The sequence below is a fragment of the Mustelus asterias genome, chromosome 11 (assembly GCF_964213995.1).
Source record: "Mustelus asterias chromosome 11, sMusAst1.hap1.1, whole genome shotgun sequence".
Lineage (NCBI taxonomy): Eukaryota > Metazoa > Chordata > Chondrichthyes > Carcharhiniformes > Triakidae > Mustelus > Mustelus asterias.
The window spans coordinates 77,498,756-77,518,117 of record NC_135811.1 but is presented as its reverse complement, the minus strand read 5'-3'; the positions used below and the strand labels follow the sequence as shown (position 1 = coordinate 77,518,117).

At 45.8% G+C, this 19,362-nt stretch overlaps 1 protein-coding gene across 1 annotated transcript; it reads left to right on the top strand.

The window, feature by feature from the left end:
• Positions 1-3,841: 3,841 nt before the first annotated feature.
• On the top strand, positions 3,842-13,104 carry LOC144500264 (interferon alpha-F-like). Its single transcript, XM_078222942.1, has 4 exons — positions 3,842-3,973; positions 8,925-9,014; positions 12,654-12,893; positions 13,006-13,104. Exons 1-4 carry the CDS (start codon positions 3,842-3,844, stop codon positions 13,102-13,104), a joined length of 561 nt encoding a protein of 186 aa, XP_078079068.1.
• The last annotated feature ends 6,258 nt before the right edge of the window (positions 13,105-19,362 follow it).

The following is a 19,362-nucleotide window of genomic DNA, read 5'->3' as shown; positions in this document are numbered from 1 at the left end:
TGGCAGCTTGTTCCAGACACTCACTACCCTCTGCGTGCATAAATTGCTCCTTGGACACTTTTGTATCTCTCCCCTCTCACTTTAAACCTATGTCCTCTAGTTTTAGACACCCCTACATTTGGGAAACGATATTGACTATCTACCTTGTCTGTGCCCCTCATTATTTTATAGACCTCTATAAGGTCACCCCTCAGCCTCTCATGCTCCAGAGAAAAACGTCCCTGTCTATTCAGCCTCTCCTTATAACTCAATCCATCAAGTCCCAGTAGCATCCTAGTAAATCTTTTCTGCACTCTTTCTAGTTTAATAATATCCTTTCTATAATAGGGTGACCAGAATTGCACACAGTATTCCAAGTGTGGCCTTACCAATGTCTTGCACAGCTTCAACAAGATGTCCCAACTCCTGTATTCAATGTTCTTTTAATGAACATGTGAACAGCCCATGTGAACAGAGTTTTAAAACGCGGCAGAGTACAGATTGGGAAATCAGTCAATGAGCTGAGTAGACATCAGTCTCTGGGTAGGAAAGAGAACATGTGGAACGTGAGGATGAAAATCTCTCATGTGGTATCATGGTTTACACCTTCTGGAAATCTGCATGTTAAATAATGATTGCATTACAAAAGAACACAAGAAGGAGGAGCATTCCACTAATTCCGGATTGCCAACCTGATAATTACCCACAATCAATATCATTAAACCAGGTTCTCTGTCCGTTATCAGAGTGCTGTTTGTGGGAGGATGAAGCACAAATTGGCTCAAGTGTTTCCTATATTACAATAGTCAATGTACCTCAAAGGCACTCCATCAGCAGTCAAATGCTTTGAGATATTTTGTGACCAGTGAGGGTGTCACATGGATGTAAGCCTTTTGGCAAAACAATTACACTGAAAAATGGGCCAACACGAAATTGGCCTCACCCCAGGGTAAATTATTCACCATCGAAATTGTTTACAGTCCTTCAATAAGGCTCCAGAAACAAAATTGAGCCATTTTGGTGTGAAGATAGCAATAGACCTGTGAAAAAGTGATTGGCAATGTCACTTTTGAATTTGAAAAGAAAATAAATATCGCACCCCAGATTCACCAGAAAATGGACCTGTCTTTTTAAAGGTCATTTTCTGGCATTTTAAAGCAGGATTCTAACAGAGGGTAAACTGATAAGTTCATTAAAATATCTATGGTTTGGGTCAACAGACATCTGTGAATGAGTTAATCTGCACCCAATTACATACTCACGTGAGAACACCATCCAACAGGTACACGTTACATACTCTTGCAACTCGGCCAACGTTGTCTACCTGATACGCTGCAGGAAAGGATGTCCCGACGCATGGTACATTGGGGAAACCATGCAGACGCTGCGACAACAGATGAATGAACACCGCTCGACAATCACCAGGCAAGACTGCTCTCTTCCTGTTGAGGAGCACTTCAGCGGTCACGGGCACTCGGCCTCTGATATTCGGGTAAGCGTTCTCCAAGGCGGCCTTCATGACACACGACGGCGCAGAGTCGCTGAGCAGAAACTGATAGCCAAATTCCGCACACATGAGGACTGCCTCAACCGGGACATTGGGTTCATGTCACACTATCTGTAATCCCCACAGCTTGCCTGGGCCTGCAGAGTCTCACTGGCTGTCCTGTCTGGAGACAATACACATCTCTTTAGCCTGTCTTGATGCTCTCTCCACTCACATTGTTTGTATCTTAAAGACTTGATTAGCTGTAAGTATTCGCATTCCAACCATTATTCTGTAAATTGAGTTTGTGTCTTTCTCTGCCCTGTTTGTGAACAGAATTCCCATTCACCTGAGGAAGGGGCTTAAGGCTCCAAAAGCTTGTGGCTTTTGCTACCAAATAAACCTGTTGGACTTTAACCTGGTGTTGTTAAACCTCTTACAGAAAGGGGCAACAAGGTGGCACAGTGGTTAGCACTGCTGCCTCACAGCGCCAGGGACACGGGTTCAATTCCAGCCTTGGATCACTGTCTGTGTGGAGTTTGCACATTCTTCCCACATCGGCTTGGGTTTCCTTTGGGTTCCCCAGTTTCCTCTCACAGTCGAAAGATATGCAGGTTAGGTGGATTGGCTGTGATAAATTGACCCTAGTGTCAGGGCGAGTAGCAGGGTAAATATGTAGGACTACGGCATTGTGGTCGGTGCAGACTCAATGGGCCGAATAGCCTCCTTCTGCACTCTAGGATCCTATGAGACTGTTGGTGCTGTGGGATCGCACTCCCACCTACACCCGGACTGAAGATTTGGATCCGAGTTCCATCTGACAGGGATTCGGTGCCTTTATAGCTAAAGGAATAGAATATAATGTAAGGAAGTATTGTTGAAACTATAGAAGGCATCAGTGAGGTTGCATCTGGAGTATTGTGCACAGTTTTGGTCCCCTCATTTGAGGAAAGTTCAGAGGAGGTTCACTAGATTGATTCCACAGATGAGGGGCTTGTCGTATGAAGAGAGATTGAATAGTTTAGGCCGATACTCTCTGGAATTTAGAAGAATGAGATTAGAAAATTGAGGTATACAAGATGATAAAAGGTGTGGATAAAGTAGACGTGGAGCGGATGCTTCCTCTTGTGGGGCATTCTAGGACGGAAGGTCATAGATTTAGGATAAGGGGTAGCAAGTTTAAAACTGAGTAGAGGAGAAACTACTTCTCCCAAAGGGTTGTGAATCTGTGGAATGTGCTACCCCAAAGTGCGGTGGATGTTGGGACAGTGAGTAAATTTAAGGAGGAGTTAGACAGATTTTTAATTGGTAATGGGTTGAAGAGTTAGGGGAGAAGGTAGGAAAATGGTAGTTGAGGAGCATATCAGCCATGATCGAATGGCGAAGCGGACTCGATGGGCCAAATGGCCTAATTCTGCCCCTATATCTTATTGCCTGTTGAAAGCGGGGATAAATACGAATATCAGAACCCCCTTGGCAGCCCCTCCCCTCAGCCCTCTCAGTCTGAGCCGCTCTCTTCACAAACTCTCCCCACTGTCGGAAACGACAAAACGCCTCACTTTCCCTGAGGCACTTCGCTTTCGGCACAAACGGGGCGAAAAGAATCGGAACAGATTCAATATTCTCTCAGTCAGAGTCTGGAAATGGCTGCAGAAAAGAAGCGAGAAATGAGCTACTTCTTGCAGTTAAAGAGCAGATTGTGGGGCAGCTCAATGGGAGCGGAGTCAGTCTCCATTAAGCGGCGAGCCTGGGCTCTGAGCCGGTCTCTCTGCAATGTTCAAGCTGGGAAGTGTGAACACGGCAAACGCGATGTGAACACAGCGGGGATAGCAGAGGGAATGGGGCCGAATGTCCGCACTAAAAGGCGCCGCTCTCGGTGTCTCTATCATCCGGATGGTCAAATGCAGCCCCCAATCCATGTCCACACTGCCCCCCAATACAGAGCCCACCTATGCAGTACCTTAGTGCCCCCCCGGGTGATGTGAAGCGCACACAACACTGAGCTGCAACCGAGCGCTGCTTGTGATTTTCTCCCGGGGATTTCTCACTCGCTGCCTCGGGAGTCTCCAGCTTTCCCATTCCTGACCTCACACAGAAACCGCACAAACTATTGATCTCCCGCAGCTCTCCCAAAACTCCTGCAGCCCATTTTCACTTTTGCAATGTAATAGGCACACATTAAAGCGGGCAGCCTGGCAGTGCCTGTGCCAGCTCGCAGCAGAATCCACACTCACACCATTCGGCAACACAGGCGCTCGCTCCCGGATCCACTTCCCGACTTGAATTCTCTTCGCAAGAACCGTTCTCGCCGCTGAACCACCAAAGCCGCCGGTTTCTCCTCTTCCACATCGGGCTTTCCCTCTGACTCGGTCGGTCATGGCTTTGGCGAGGATTTGGAGATTTTGGATGGTGTCGCTCTTCTTGTCCGGGACCCTCAGTCTGGGCTGCGAGAGGCTGCAGTTACATCAAGTTCTCAACAAACACACACTCAGCAAACTCAATCGAATGGTGAGTTGAAACTGCACCCAGAGTGGGATTCGAATCAGATTGGGTCTGTTTGTTTTCCAAGGCAGATCAGGAGAGAAATAAATTTGGGCTTGTAATTTCTATCCATTTAATAAACAAAAAGTCTCCAGTATTTATCAGTGTTTATCTGCATATACCTGGGTCAACTTTACCGCCTCTTCTCTAATAACAGAATTACCATGCGATTTCACAGACTGGGTGATTTAAATTGTCCCTTAGGTTCGATGGTGTCGGGGTCTGGAGCATTGCAAATGTTATACAGAAAATGAAGTAAAGGTAGATGCAACAAGGTAGCGAGTTTAACGGAAGTTTCTAGAAATTCAGTTCTCCCTAAGACGGATTCAGGTTAATTCTGCACGGTCAAACCATGTCTCACTAACTTGCTGAGGTTTTTTTGATGATTTGGTTGACGCGGGTAATGCTGTTGGACATGGACTTCGAATAGTCTTTCGACAAAGTGCCACACAACAGACCTGTGAGCAAAGTTATGACACTTGGAATAAAAGAGACAGGAGCAAAGTGGATATGAAATTGGCCGAGTGGCAGGAAGCAGAGATTACTGGTTAACGGATGTGATGGTGTGCAGGGTATAGTTTTGGAATTTGCAAATGATACAAATCTTGGAAGCATTGTGAGGAGGACAGCGGAAAACTTCACCAACTTCTCAAGTCGGTGCAGTGGTCAGACAAATGGCAGGCGGAATTTAATGCAGAAAAGTGTGAAGTGATTCTTTTGGCTGGAAGAATGCCAATCACAACATACCACTTTAAACGAGTATAGGCGTAGAGGGTGTATATGTGCATAAGCCATCAAAAGCGGCAGGATAGGTTGAGAGAGCAGTTAATAAATCATACAACATCCTAGGCTTTATTAATAGAGGTATAGAATACATAAGCAAGCGGGTGATGTTAGACTTGTATAGAATGCTGGTTTGGTCTCAACTGGAGTATTGCATCCAGTTCTGGGCACCACACTTTAGGGAGGTTGTGAAAGCATTTCGAGAGAATGCAGAGAAAGATTCACAAGAATGTCTCTCGGGATGAGGAACGTCAGTTACATGGACAGATTGGGTAAATTGGGACCATTTTCCTTGGAGAAGATAAGGTCCAGAGAAAATTTGATAGAGGTGTTCAAAATTATGAGGGTTTGAACAGGATAGACAAATACAAATGTGCCTTGACAAATACATGAATAGGATGGGAATAGAGGGATATCTTCCCCGGAAGGGCAGGGTTTTTTAGTTCAGACGAGCAGCATGGTCGGTGCAGGCTTGGAGGGCCGAAGGGTCTGTTCCTGTGCTGTAATTTTCTTTGTTCTCTGTTAGGCTAGAAAGGGAAAATGCTGTTCCCACTGATGGAAGGATTGGGAACAAGTAAATAGAAATTTAAGGTAATGAAGCTAATAAGAGGATCTGTGGTGACAGGAGGAAATTCCTTTTGGCAAAGTGAGTGAGTAGAATCTGGAATGTGCTGGCTGAGAACACAGCACAGGCAGGATCAATTGAGCCATCTAAGAAGGAATTGGATTATCATTTGAAAAAGCCAAATGCACAGGGCTATGCCAAAAGGCCAGGATGTGGCATGAGGTAAATTGCTGATTTGGAGAACCAGCACAGCACGATGGGCTGAATCGCCTCCTTCTGTGCAGCAACCATTTTGCGATTCCGGGTACTGAAACTTTCAGTGGAACCAACAAATCAGAGCCCAAGGGAACTGAAAAAATCAGATAGAGGGTCGGGGAGTCTTACAGTGATTGGCAAAAGACAACAGGAGAATCTGAACACAGGAGGGTGTGGGGGTCTGATCATACAGAGGGGAAACTGAACCTGAGGCTAGGTGCAATCAAACCGTGAGTCAAGGGGAAATCAGCGTTGAACGGGAAAAAATCAGATTTAGAGAAAATGGGAACCCACACATTGTGGAGAGAAGAATGATAGAGGAAAGGAGAAATTTGGCATTGTGAAGAGGCTGAATTAAACACGGATGTAGAATCAGACACAAAAACGAAGGGTCAGCAGAAGGCCCAGAGTGACAATCAGGTAGAGACTAATTCTCTGTGGAGAGAGGTAGTCAGATGCAGAGGAAATGAGTTAATTTGTGAAGGATAACTGCATTGAGGGGAAAGGGGAAATAATCCTCTGGGGGAGATAGAATCTGAATCCTTGTGAAAAAATATATCTGGTCTGAAGGGTGAATAGAAAATGGACACTGAGGCGGGGAAGACTCACAAAATGGGTCAAGAAGGGGATTGTGATGGGGGGGGGGGGGGGTGCAGGGATGAAAAGGGGGCTCAGAAACAACACATTAGCCTCAACAATCTATATTTATATAGCACCTTTAATGTAATAAATATCCAAAGTGCTTCACAGGAACATAATACAATAAAATTGACATCAAGTTATGCAGATGCCCAAATGTTAGTGAAAGAGTTAGGTTTGCAGGAGTGTCTCACAAGAGGAAGGGGAGCTGAAGAGATACAAAGATTTTCAGAAAGAATTCCTGATCTTAGCATCTTGATAGTTGAAGGTACGGGCCACCAATAGTGAAACAATGAAAGTCAAGAGTACAAAGGAAGCCAAAACAACAGAAGAGCAGATATGTCAGATTTTTCTTGAGGCTGGAGATGATTACAGACCCTGGAGGAGACTTGAAAACAAGTTCAAGAATTTAAGGATTGAGGCCTTGTTTAACTAGAGCTCAGGTGTAGTCAGAAAACCGCTGTTGCGAATTAGGAAAAAGCCATCACAAATTTAGATAACTTCAAATTTCCAGTGGGGAGAAAGTGGAATGTCAATCAGATTTGTGTTGGAATAGTCAAACTCAGAGGTTAGAAGGGTATAGATTAATGTTTCAGTAAATACGAGGAGGCAGCAGATATGATAGAGGTGGAAGTTGGCAGTTTTACTGAAGGCATGGATATGTGATCAGAAACTCATTTCATGGTCAGATATGATGCCACGTTTGTGCAATCTCTGCTTCAGCCTCAGTTAGTTTCCAGGGAGAAGTTGGTGTCAGCGACTGGGGAAGAAACATTGCACGGAGGACCAGCTTCAGTCTTCTCATAAGATCATAGCAGGAGTAGACCATTCGGCCCCTCTAGCCTGCTCTACCATTCAGTAAGATCATGACTGATCAATTGGCAGCTTTAACCTCACTTTCCCTGTCTTCCCCCTATAACATTTGACTTCCATGTGGATTAGCCTTGAAACATCTTCAATGGCTAAGGGGGCTGTTTTCTACGGAAGAGAATTCCAAAGACTAATGACCCTCTGAGACAAGAAATTCCTCTTTACTTCCACCCTAAATGGGAGACGCCTTATTTTTAAACTGTGCCCCCTAGTTCAAGATTCCGCAACGAGGGGGAAACATCGTCTCAGCATCCACCCAGTCAAGCTCCCTGAGAATCGTCTATGTTTCAATAAGGTCATCTCCAATTGGTATGATCGACACATGTTAAAATTGACCGAGGGTTTACAGATGATCTGAGAGGCAGGATGTAGATGAGAGGGAGGAGAGGCCAAGGATTCATCCTTGGGGGACACCAGAGGTAACGAAACCGCTCGACAGCGGGAACAGAAGCAATTGCAGGAGTTTCTCTGGCTACGTTTAGATGGATAAGAATAAAAGCAAGCGAGTGGAGCACCCCACCCCACCCCACCACCCCTACCCCACTTCCCCCACAACCGGACAGTGGTGCAGAGGCCTGGGGGATGCTGATGCATTGAAGCGTGTCAAAGTGTGCAGGCAGATCAAGTAGGACCTGGGGGTGGGGGGAGGGGCGGGAGGAGGGGGGGAGGGGAGGTTAACTTCGGTTACAGTCACATAGGATTTAATTTGTGATTTTGAAAAAGAATGATGATCAAAGCAGCCTATGATGCCCCAATGAAGGGAATCCGATCAACTTGAAGGAAATAATCTGCTTTTACAAAATGGATATTAATAATATTAATCCAGATTGTTGGAACTTTGAGCTGGAACCGAGCGCTGTTTGTGATTTTTCTCTCGGGGATCTTCCAGTCCCTGGTTCCGGAATCTCCAGCTTTCAGATTCCTTACCTCAGACAGGGAGCTGACTAACTATTCCTCTCCTGAAGAACTTCCAAAACTCCCGCTACCAGATTTCACTTTTTAAATGTAATCGCCAGTCCCTGCGACAGCATAGCAGGGACAGTTCCTCCCAGCACAGTCCACACATAGACACGGATACACAGAGAGAAAGAGAGAGAGACAGACAGACAAACCACAGAGACACACACACACAAACACAGACACAGAGAAACACACACACATACACACAGATATTCACAGAGACAAGACCCACAGAGACACACAGAGAGACAATTACAGACATACATAGAGAGACACAGAACGGCACGCACACAGAAACAGACATGCACACAGGCACACACGCAGACACTCGTACAGACAGACACAGACATGCACACACAGACACAAACATTCACGGGCACATAGAAACAGACACACACAGATACAAACAGACACACTGAAACAGACATACAGAAACAGACACACAGACACAGACATAACAGAAACGTACAGATAGACACACAAACAGGCACACAGAAAGAGACACACACACACATAGTCTCACACACACACACACACACAGGACTGGACTGTTCAGGCTGGGTTCACGCGAGGCTGTATTTCCACTCCGGTGTTTCACTCGTTTGAAAATAATTATTGTTCGGAGTTGAACCCGGATCCGGCCGCAGTCTGATCCCCAACTCGGGTTGATCATGCCTTTGGCGAGTTTAACCTGCTTCCTGAGCAAATTCCGATTCACACAGGGTGCGTTTGTTTTTGGAAAAAAAAACAGGGAACGTGTTTCTCGGCTTTCAGTTAATTGTTAGCGATTCTCCAGCATTGCTGCTTGGGTTTGTCGTCTGAGACAGTGTTTGTCTTTTCTCTCAGGCCGGTCGCTTCCCTCGACAATGTGTCAGGGAGAGGTTTGCGCTGAAAACCAAGCCCCTGGATCTTGTGAGACTGTCGGAGGGGTTGCAGGTGAGCGAACACTGGGGCTTATTTTCATTCATTCTGACAGAATTTTACGTAAAACCTGATTAAGGCGAACAACCGTAATCCAGGATTTACAAAGCGGGCCACTCATTGCTGTGAAAGTATCGGTGAAATTGAATCTGGTCCTCTCTGAGTCAGGGTTGAACTCACGCCGCGCAGTTTAGGAACCCCAAAGAAAGGCCCACGTCTCCATTCCCTCAGTCTGGTGTATGGTGTCGAGACTCCATTATTCTAATACTGGCCACGTCACCCAGCCACCTTTCATCCTCTGTAAACTTGAACTTCCTCACATGACTGCTGTAATATAATGTGGAGATGCCGGCGTTGGACTGGGGTAAATACAGTAAGTTGAACAACACCAGGTTAAAGTCCAACAGGTTTATTTGGTAGCAAAAGCCACAAGCTTTCGGAGCCTTAAGCTCCTTCTTCAGGTGAGTGGGAATTCTGTTCACAAACAGGGCATATAAAGACATAAACTCAATTTACAGAATAATGGTTGGAATGTGAATACTTACAGCTAATCAAGTCTTAAAGGTACAAACAATGTGAGTGGAGAGAGCATGAAGACAAAACCTGCCTTAATGCTCTCTCCACTCACATTGTTTGTACCTTTAAGACTTGATTAGCTGTAAGTATTTGCATTCCAACCATTATTCTGTAAATTGAATTTGTGTCTTTATATGCCCTGTTTGTGAACAGAATTCCCACTCACCTGAAGAAGGAGCTTAAGGCTCCGAAAGCTTGTGGCTTTTGCTACCAAATAAACCTGTTGGACTTTAACCTGGTGTTGTTAAACTTCTTACTATGCTGCAATATAACCCAGCTTTAGTATATCGAAATATCCCAACTCGCACAATTCAACCATCCCTTCTATTGAAAACAATATTGTAACTAAAATATTGAAAAAATACTTCTCACTGCATACTAATACATGTGGCAATAATAAATCAAATCAAATCCTTCTGTATTCTCGGAACAGGAAACAGTATTTTTTTACTTTCTGATGCTTCGTGTGAAATCTCTCCATGGTTTTGGCCCTCGTATTTCTGTGACTTCCTCCAAGCTTCCAGATGTGGGCATGGTGGCACAGTGGTTAGCACTGCTGCCTCACAGCACCAGGGACCCAGGTTGAATTCAGGCCTGGGGTCACTGTCTGTGTGGAGTCTGCACATTCTCCCTGTGTCTGCGTGGGTTTCCTTCGGGTGCTCCGGTTTCCTCCCACATTCCGTAGATGTGCAGGTTAGGTTGATTGGCCATGCCAAATTGACCCTTAGTGTCAGGGGAATTGGCAAGGTAAATATGTGGGGTTACAGGGGTAGGGTGGGATTGTTGTTGGTGCAGGCTGAATGGGCCGAATGGTCTCCTTCAGCACTGTAGGGATTCTATGATTCTATGTTACATCCAATTTTCATTTCATGCACATTCTGGATGTCCATTGCTCTGCTATTGGTGGCCATGCCTTCAGCTGCCTAAGTCTCTCTGCACTCTGAAGCGAACTCTCCGTTTCCTTTGTGGAATGTGAGTGTCACTGGCTGGGCCAGCATTTATTGCCCATTTAAGAGTCAACCACATTGCTGAGGCTCTGAAGTCACATGTAGGCCAGACGAGCTAAGGACGGCAGATTTCATTCCCTAAAGGACCAGATGGGGCTTATTTTCATTCAGATGGGGTTTTTTTTAACGACAGTCGACAATACTTTCATGGTTATCATTGGACTTCTAATTCCAGATTTTTATTGAAATCAAGGCCGCAATTCTCCCAAAAGTGCTGAATTGGCGGAAAAACTGTTCTAGATCCGACTGTTTTGTCAGTTCAGCTTCTCACCCGAATCTCCGCACTCTGTGCACTGAAGAAGACCCAATCGTGAATATCATTAAAACCCGGGGGCGGGACCTATTAACGCTGGAGTCTGACGGTTCTGGAACTCTGTGCATGCAGTGGCCCCGATCTGTCAGTCTCCCCGTTTGCTGGCCAGCCTGGGAACCCCGCAATGCTGCCCCTCCAACAAACCCCCCTCCCCCCCCACCCGCCCCCCCCACCCCCCCCCCCCCCCACCCCCACGGCCCAATCACGGCCCGCACAGCAATTCCCGGTCCAGCCCTGACCTCCGCACCCTGGAGCACCCTGATGTACAGCCCACTTCCCCCCAGCAGTGGCAATCCCCCCACCCATTCAACCCGGCAGACCCCCCCCCCCCCGCTAATACCGCTCCCCCGGGGTCAGACCCTCCCCCCAGAGGCAGGGCCCCCCCTTGGCAGACCACCCACCCCTCCAACACACCCCAATCACTGCCCTCCCTTCATCCCAGACCGATCCTGTCTGCAGAGTGGCAGTGGAACCCCCCCACTCCCACTGATCACCCGGGGCCCTGCTCACAATAGGCCCCGCCCTCTCGGCACTGCCCGATGCCAAATGGGCAGTGTGAAGCTGCCTCCTGGGCCTGGACACTTTGCCCCTTGGGCAGTGCCAGGGGACACAGGCTGGCACTGCCAGGGTGCCTATGCCCAGGGGGCACCACCCCCACCAACCGACCCGCTGGAGGGCCCCAATTGCCCCCCCTCCGGCAGGGTTTCTCGCTAGTCCCTCGAACATGGGGAGCTAGTCTAAACCCTGCCATAATGAAGTACTCCTAGCTGGGTGGGAGATTCAATCGGGACCAGAAAGTTCCCGATAATTAGATTGAAAACATATTTAAAATACATTTAAAACAGATTCAAATGACTTACCTGTCTTCACGCCCGTTTCCAGTGTGGTCTGACCGGTGACTGTTCACCAGTTCTGGGAGATGCGCATGTGTCCCCAGCGAATGTGCAAATCCCGGAACAAGGTCAGCAACGCACATCTCCCACCATGACCCACCAGAAAAGTTGCATGTTGTGATGGAAGAATTGTGGCCCAAATTTCACCCTCTGCCATAGTGGGAATTGAACCCATGTCCCCTGAGTCTCTGGATTACAAATCCAGTGGCAATACCACTACCTCACCAACTCCCTGATTGGTAATTCTCCCGGGAACCTTGAGATTGTTCGCTGTGTTAAACGTGAAATATAAATGCAAGCCATTGTTGGCAACATGGGGCAAATTGGAACTGTGCATGGACTGGGCTAAATGGGGTGTGAGGTCTCAAAGTACTTGTCCAGGTGGCAGATATTCGGTGCCAGTTAGAGTGTACAATCTGCATCAATGCAAGCTTGTACCTCCTAGTAACTACATTTGAAAGTATATTTATTACTCACAAGTAAGGCTTACATTAACGCTGCAATGAAGTTACTGTGAAATTTCCCTAGTCGCTACTATCAGGCCCATATTCAGGCCAATGCACCTAACGAGCACGTCTTTCGGAGGAAACTGGAGCACCCGGAGGAAACCCACGCAGACACGGGGAGAACATGCAAACTTCACACAGACAGTGACCTAAGCCAGCAATCGAACCTGGGTCCCTGGTGCTGTGAAGCAGCTGTGCTAACCACTGTACCATCAATCAGATGGAGCAACAGCTTCAGTGGTGTTACATCAATCCTTAGCTTCTCCAGAGTAACAGTGAAGGATTAACCGTGCAAATTGTACTTTGCTGGTTAAAAGGGAACATGTTCTCTCTAATGGCATTGTGTATATTTTGTCCAGACACAGGACAGGATCCAGATTGTCCATCAAACCCTGCGACACATCAACAAGATTTACAGCATGAATCTGGGCTCAGTTACATGGGCCCGGGACAAGGTGGAAAACGTCCGGCTTTTCCTGGATCGGCAGCTCAGTGAGCTGGAAGAATGTGTCAGGAATCCAGGGTCAGAGCATAGGCTGAGGAGAAACTCCACCATTCAAAAATACTTCAGGAAACTGAGGAAGTTTCTCAAACAGAAGGTGGGACAATTGAAATTTGAGAGTGGGATTACTGGCATGTAGTTAATTTAACTGTATTCAAATCTGTCCATTTTCAAATGGGGTTTCCTGAATGTTTGTTTCACTTTTTCAGGGATTCAGCAACTGCGCCTGGGAAATAATCCACACTGAGACTAGAGCCCGATTACAACAGCTCCTTTTCGTAATGGCACAAATCAGCAGAAGAACGTGAAAAAAATCCAACCCCATGTTTCGTAGAAACTAGAATAATTAATTTAAATGAGCTGCTACTGATAAAATATAATGATATCGTAACATGTATTTTACTGTATCGCTGTGGTGAAACTTTGATGTTTGGTGACTGATGAAGAGCAAAGAATTATGTTATTTTATGTTTAATTATTTATTCTAATCTATTAATATTTATTGCTGCGATGGTTTTCTATGATGAAATGCTAAATGTTTCACGAGGGGAAATCCAAGAGAAAATAATTCTGCCCCTTCCTTTATTGGCTGCCAGGGGTGACAATGAAACGTTTCAATCCAGGTTTGCTCTTTTGGGCATTTTATTCCATTGGCTGACTTTTCCACTGTGAAATTTCTGAGCTGCCCAACTAGCTGACTTTAATCCTTCTTGCTCCTCATCTTTATCTGTCTTCAGTTAAATTGATCACCACAATGTCCTTGTACCACAGATTTTACAACTTTGAAGGTATAAAATCAAAAATCAAAAAGGAACTGAATATTTCTCATGTCTTTACAGGCTGAAATGATAATAAGCTATTTGAAAGGCCTCAATTTTTAAAGAAGTATTATGTTTCATGTGCACAGTATTTATGTCATTAAACAATTCCGTCAGCTTGAAAGCTCAAAACTCCACTTCATTTGGGGCTGCAGTGGTTAACACTGCTGCCTCACAGCACCAGGGACCCAGGTTCGATTCTGGCCTTGGGTGACTGTGTGGGTTTCCTCTGGGTGCTCCGGTTTCTTCCCACAGTGCAAAGATGTGCAGGTTAGATGGATTGGCCATGCTGAATTGTCCCTTAGTGTCCCAAGGAGTGTAGTTTGGGGGGATCGGTGGGGTAAAAGTATGGAGTTATGAGGATAGGGCCTGGGTAAGATGATCTATCGGAGAGTCAGTGCAGACTCGATGGGTTGAATGGCCTCCTTCTGCACTGTAGGGATTCTATGATTCTATTCTATGATTCTATTTCCACTGAGCTGCTTAGTGTAACTGCTGAACTTCCAGTGACAAATCTGCATTGGAATGGTCCGGCCCATTCTCAGCTTTGACTTCCAGGTTTCCTCAGTCTCAAGGGTGGGGATGCAAACTCCTGATTCCATCCCTGTTCCACACTAACCTTTACATTTCTGTTCTCCACGAGGTCACCATTTCGGTTAATTGTATGTCATTTTAAGAAGTCCCACTACACCAGGTTAAAGTCCAGTAGGTTTATTTGGCATCACAAGCCTTTGGAGCGGTACTCCTCACCTGATGAAGGAGCAGCGCTCCGAAAGCTCGTGATACTAAATAAACCTGTTGGACTTTAACCTGGTGTTGTGAGACTTCATACTGTGCCCACCCCAGTCCAACGCCGGCATCTCCACATCAAATCATTTTAATGTATTTGTATTTATCACTGTGATGGCTTTGTGTAATGGATTGTTACAGTTTTATACAATGTGTGAAGTGAGTTCAAAAAGAAACATTAATTTATTGGATATTTATTAAAAGTTGGAAAATCAATAATATATTTATAAAATGTTTTATATTGAATGAAATATGTTTGTGCAAATAAATTGTATTTTATATTACACATTACTCATTTGTGTCCATTGGTCTCTCTCTTCACTATAAATATGATATCATTGAAGCAATCAGCATTGGGAGGGAGGAGATATTAATGGTTTCAGTGGGTTTAAGAGTGGATAAATCCCCAGGCCCAGTTGAGATGTATCCCAGGTTGCTGTGGGATGCAAGGGAAAAGATTGCAGGGGCTCTGACACTAATTTGCAATCCTCTCTGGCCACAGGAGACATTAAGAAGTTTAACAACACCAGGTTAAAGTCCAACAGGTTTATTTGGTAGCAAAAGCCACATAAGCTTTCGGAGCTCCAAGCCCCTTCTTCAGGTGAGTGGGAATTCTGTTCACAAACAGGGCATATAAAGACACAGACTCAATTTACATGAATAATGGTTGGAATGCGAATACTTACAGCTAATCAAGTCTTTAAGAAACAAAACAATGTGAGTGGAGAGAGCATCAAGACAGGCTAAAAAGATGTGTATTGTCTCCAGACTCTGCAGTTCCAGGCAACTGTGGGGGTTACAAATAGTGGGACATGAACCCAATATCCCAGTTGAGGCCATCCTTGTGTGTGCAGAACTTGGCTATCAGTTTCTGCTCAGCGACTCTGCGCCGTCGTGTGTCGCGAAGGCCACCTTGGAGAATGCTTACCCGAATATCAGAGGCCGAATGCCCGTGACCGGTGAAGTGCTCCCCAACAGGAAGAGAACAGTCTTGCCTGGTGATTGTCGAGCGGTGTTCATTCATCCGTTGTCGCAGCGTCTGCATAGTTTCCCCAATGTACCATGCCTCAGGACATCCTTTCCTGCAGTTCCACATGCAGTTCCTGTGTTCCACATCATGACTACGACAGGAGACATGCCAGAGGGCAGGAGGAAAGCTAACGTGGTACCATTATTCAACAAGGGAAGTAGAGATAAACCAAGTAATTACAGGTCAGTGAGCCTAACATCAGTGGTGGAGAAATTATTAGAACAAAATTCAGAGGGAGAGAATTAATATCCATTTGGAGAGGCAAAGATTAATCAGGGATAGTCAGCATTTAGAGGGGATTTGAGGAGAATTTGTTTCACCCAGAGGGTGTTGAGAATTCACTACCTGAAAGGGTGGTAGAGGTGGTCTTCCTCAAAACATTTAAGAAGTATTTAGATGAGCACTTGTAGTGCTGTAGCATGCAAAGCTATGGATCAAGTGCTGGAAAATGGGATGAAAATAGATAGGTACTCAATGGCCGAAGCAGACATGATGGGCCAAAGGGCCTCTTTTGTGCTGTAAAACTCAATGGGCGGAATTTTCCCAAAACATTTCTGTGTCTCAATGATGAGAAAGAAGGAGTCCTCCATGCCAACATTTTCAGCAACTTGGCACTGCAATCTTTCGGCACTATGTCAATTTTTCTGACAGCTGGGAGACTTACGCCGGTACAAAGGGGTGGAGGAGGTTAAATATGCCGGGGGAGCTGGCTTCAGAGTGCTTGGGCGCCATTTTGCGGCGTTCCCCAACCTGCTGGTGAACTGGAAAACCTCCTCTCACTCCTGTCTCCCAACGGACATTGGAGCACCCCCTTCATTAACAGCATTGGTATTCCCCAAACTGACACGGCTCATTGGCATCGGGGCATCAGAGCCCTCCAGGTAAATCCCCTGGTTGACACTGGCATGGCTCCCCACCACCCATGATGACCCCCTCCATGACCCACTCCTGCACGATACCCCTTGAACAATCCCCCTGCTTAGCAACCTCCAAAATGACCCTCCCTCCTGATAGGCCCACCCATGCATAGCCCCTTGTCATTGCGCATAGCTCTCTGTCAGAGTGCATAGACGCCCCTCATAGTCATTGTGCATAGACTCCACTCATAGCCCCCTAACACAGCCTCACTCCCCCACTCATGCTCCACCCCCATATAGACCCTATCCCCTTGGTACTGCCTCTGTCATATGGTGCCAGAGTGCCAGCTGGGCACTGCCATGGTGCCAGGTGAGTACTGCTAGGGTGCTAGGTGGGCATGGCCATGATGCCAGGTGGGCACTACGAGGCAGGCACTGCCTACTGGTGAGGTTGGAAGCATCCGGGAGGGGAGAAGCAGCTGTGCCGGATTCCCTAATTATATGGAGATCCAGGCAATCCTGTGTTAATGAGCCCTTCCTGGATGCGAAGCCATTCTCACCAGTAAAACAGGGCCGGGAAGATACCAATCCAATTCATGAATCGGATCTTTGGCCTCTCACGCTATCTATCCAGCTCGTTATGCTAATCAACGGGCACAGCGAGCCGGTAAGATCACACCCTTTGACTCTAAATGATCTGAATTGCTCTCCCTGTCGCTGTTACTGATACTCCTTCAATAATCTATTTTCCTCTCTGCAATGTTTGATATTCCCGCTCCAGGCAAAACACATAAATCCCTTTGAACCCAATGGGCTCAATTTTCTGTTTCCTAGGCATGACAGCTTGTTTAGTCTTCTGGTATTCAACTCTATATTCTCCCTCTTGAGCGAGGGGTCAAACTTGAGGGGTTAAACAGAAAGAGAAGGGGGTAACTGCAGGCATTAAGTGGAATGGGCTATTCGTCAATACCTATTCCCAAACATTGTTGAAAATTGTGGTTTATTTCTTCTCTCTACACTCCTGATGTTGCATTCAAACCATCTAAGCCGACTAAATTTTCTACTTCCAGACAGATTCACAAAGTAATCCTCCCTTCCGCTCTATTCCATTGTTACTCACTTCAGTCTTTCTTTTGATCATTCCGTTCTTCATGGGCTCATCTTTCACCTTGCACTGAGAAAAACTGAGGTCTGTTTCTGATCATTGTCATTTAATCACATTCAAGTACAATTTGTCTTTATTCATCTGCAAATGGATAATGTTTTACTTATTATTAGCAAATATACCCTGCCTTTGTCCACATTCAATTGAAAAATAACTTTTTTTAAAATCTAAAAGATGGAGAATCTTCAGAAATCTGTTCTACAGAATCTCATCCATGCTTGAAATGAGATTTTGGAATGATAGAGTTTGTAATCCTGCCTTGGATTCAAAGGTTGGAAAGTTCAAATTCACTTGAGAGTTATGGTGGAGACACAACCTCTGGCTCTGAATTCTGGGTTGTCCCATAGAATCCCGACATTGCAGAAGGAGGCTATTTTGTCTTTGAACCTGAATTGATTCTCTGACAGATCATCCAAACCAGGCCCTATCTTCATAACCCCACGTTTTTACTCCACTAATCCCCCTATACTACACATCTTGGGACACTTTGGGGCAATTAAGCATCGCCAATCCACCCAACCTGTACATCTTTGGACAGTGGGAGGAAACCCACGCAGACACAGGGAGAACACAGAAACTCCACACAGTCACCCAAGACTGGAACTGAAACCGGGTCCCTGGTGATGTGAGGCAGCAGTGCCAACCATTGTGCCACCATGCTGCCCAGCCATATATTTGTGCCCAAAAATTGAGATTCTCAGCTTCTCAGTGTATTGGCTGTGGGACTACATGAAATCTTGCTAATGTACAGGATTATTTGAAATCAGCCTTTCAACTCAGATGTAGATGGTTACGGCTGAGAAAGTAATGTACAAGCATGGAAGGTGAGTCGACTTGTGAATCCATCCTTTACTCCTCAGGGGGAGAATATGAAATCATGTTGTGTTCAGTGGCTAGATTAGTGCCAGGTGGTCCATCTGGTTTCATACATATTCAACATTTTCACAGTGGTTAGATACAACTAATCATAGAATAGAATCCCACAGTGCAGAAGGAGGCCATTCAGCCCATCGAACCAGCACCGACAACAATTCCCACCCAGGCCCTATCCCCATAATCCCACCCTGATAATCCCCCTGACACTAAGAGGCAATTTAGCATGGCCAATCAATCTAACCTTCACATCTTTGGATTATAAGAGAAAATTGGAACACCCGGAGGAAGCCCACACAGACACGGGGAGTATGTGTAAACTCCACAGAGTGTCACCTGAGGCCATAATTGAACCTTGGTCCTTGATGCCGTGAAACAGCAGTGCTAACCACTGTGCCACTGTACTGCTCATTAAGTGGCTTATAGACCATTTCAGTGGTTGCTTAAGGTTCGACCACAATTCTCTCGGTTTAGAGTCACATTTAGGCCAGACTGGCTATGGACAGCAGATTTCCTGGTGCTGTCTAAAGGTTACATTTTTTTCAGAGAAAGATTTTAGAAATATTTTTATAATGTTGGCACACATGGTGGCTCAGAATTCTCCTCACTAGTGTAATAACTTTGTGCATTAACTATTACCTGCTGAAATTACTGAAATTGTATGTTTATTATGTTGTAGAAGCTCCTGTAACTGTGATAAAATATTATCCATTGTAAGAGTTAATATTTCAAGTGAAAGGCTATGTCCGGAACGTTAAGTCCATTCACACTGGTGGGATTTTCCCATCCCACTGCAGTGAATAGAGATTTGGCTGGTTGCCAAATTCTCCAACCTCGCTACAGCGGGAGCGGGGTTTGAACGGCCGGTAAGATATCGCCCTATGAATTTTTTATTCATTTATGGTTTGTGGGCATCGCTGGCTAGGACAACATTTATTGCCCATTCCTAACTGCCCTTGAGAAGCAATGATGAGCTGCCTTCTTGAGCCGTTGTAGTTCATGTGGTGTACATAAACCCTCAGTGCTGTTAGGGA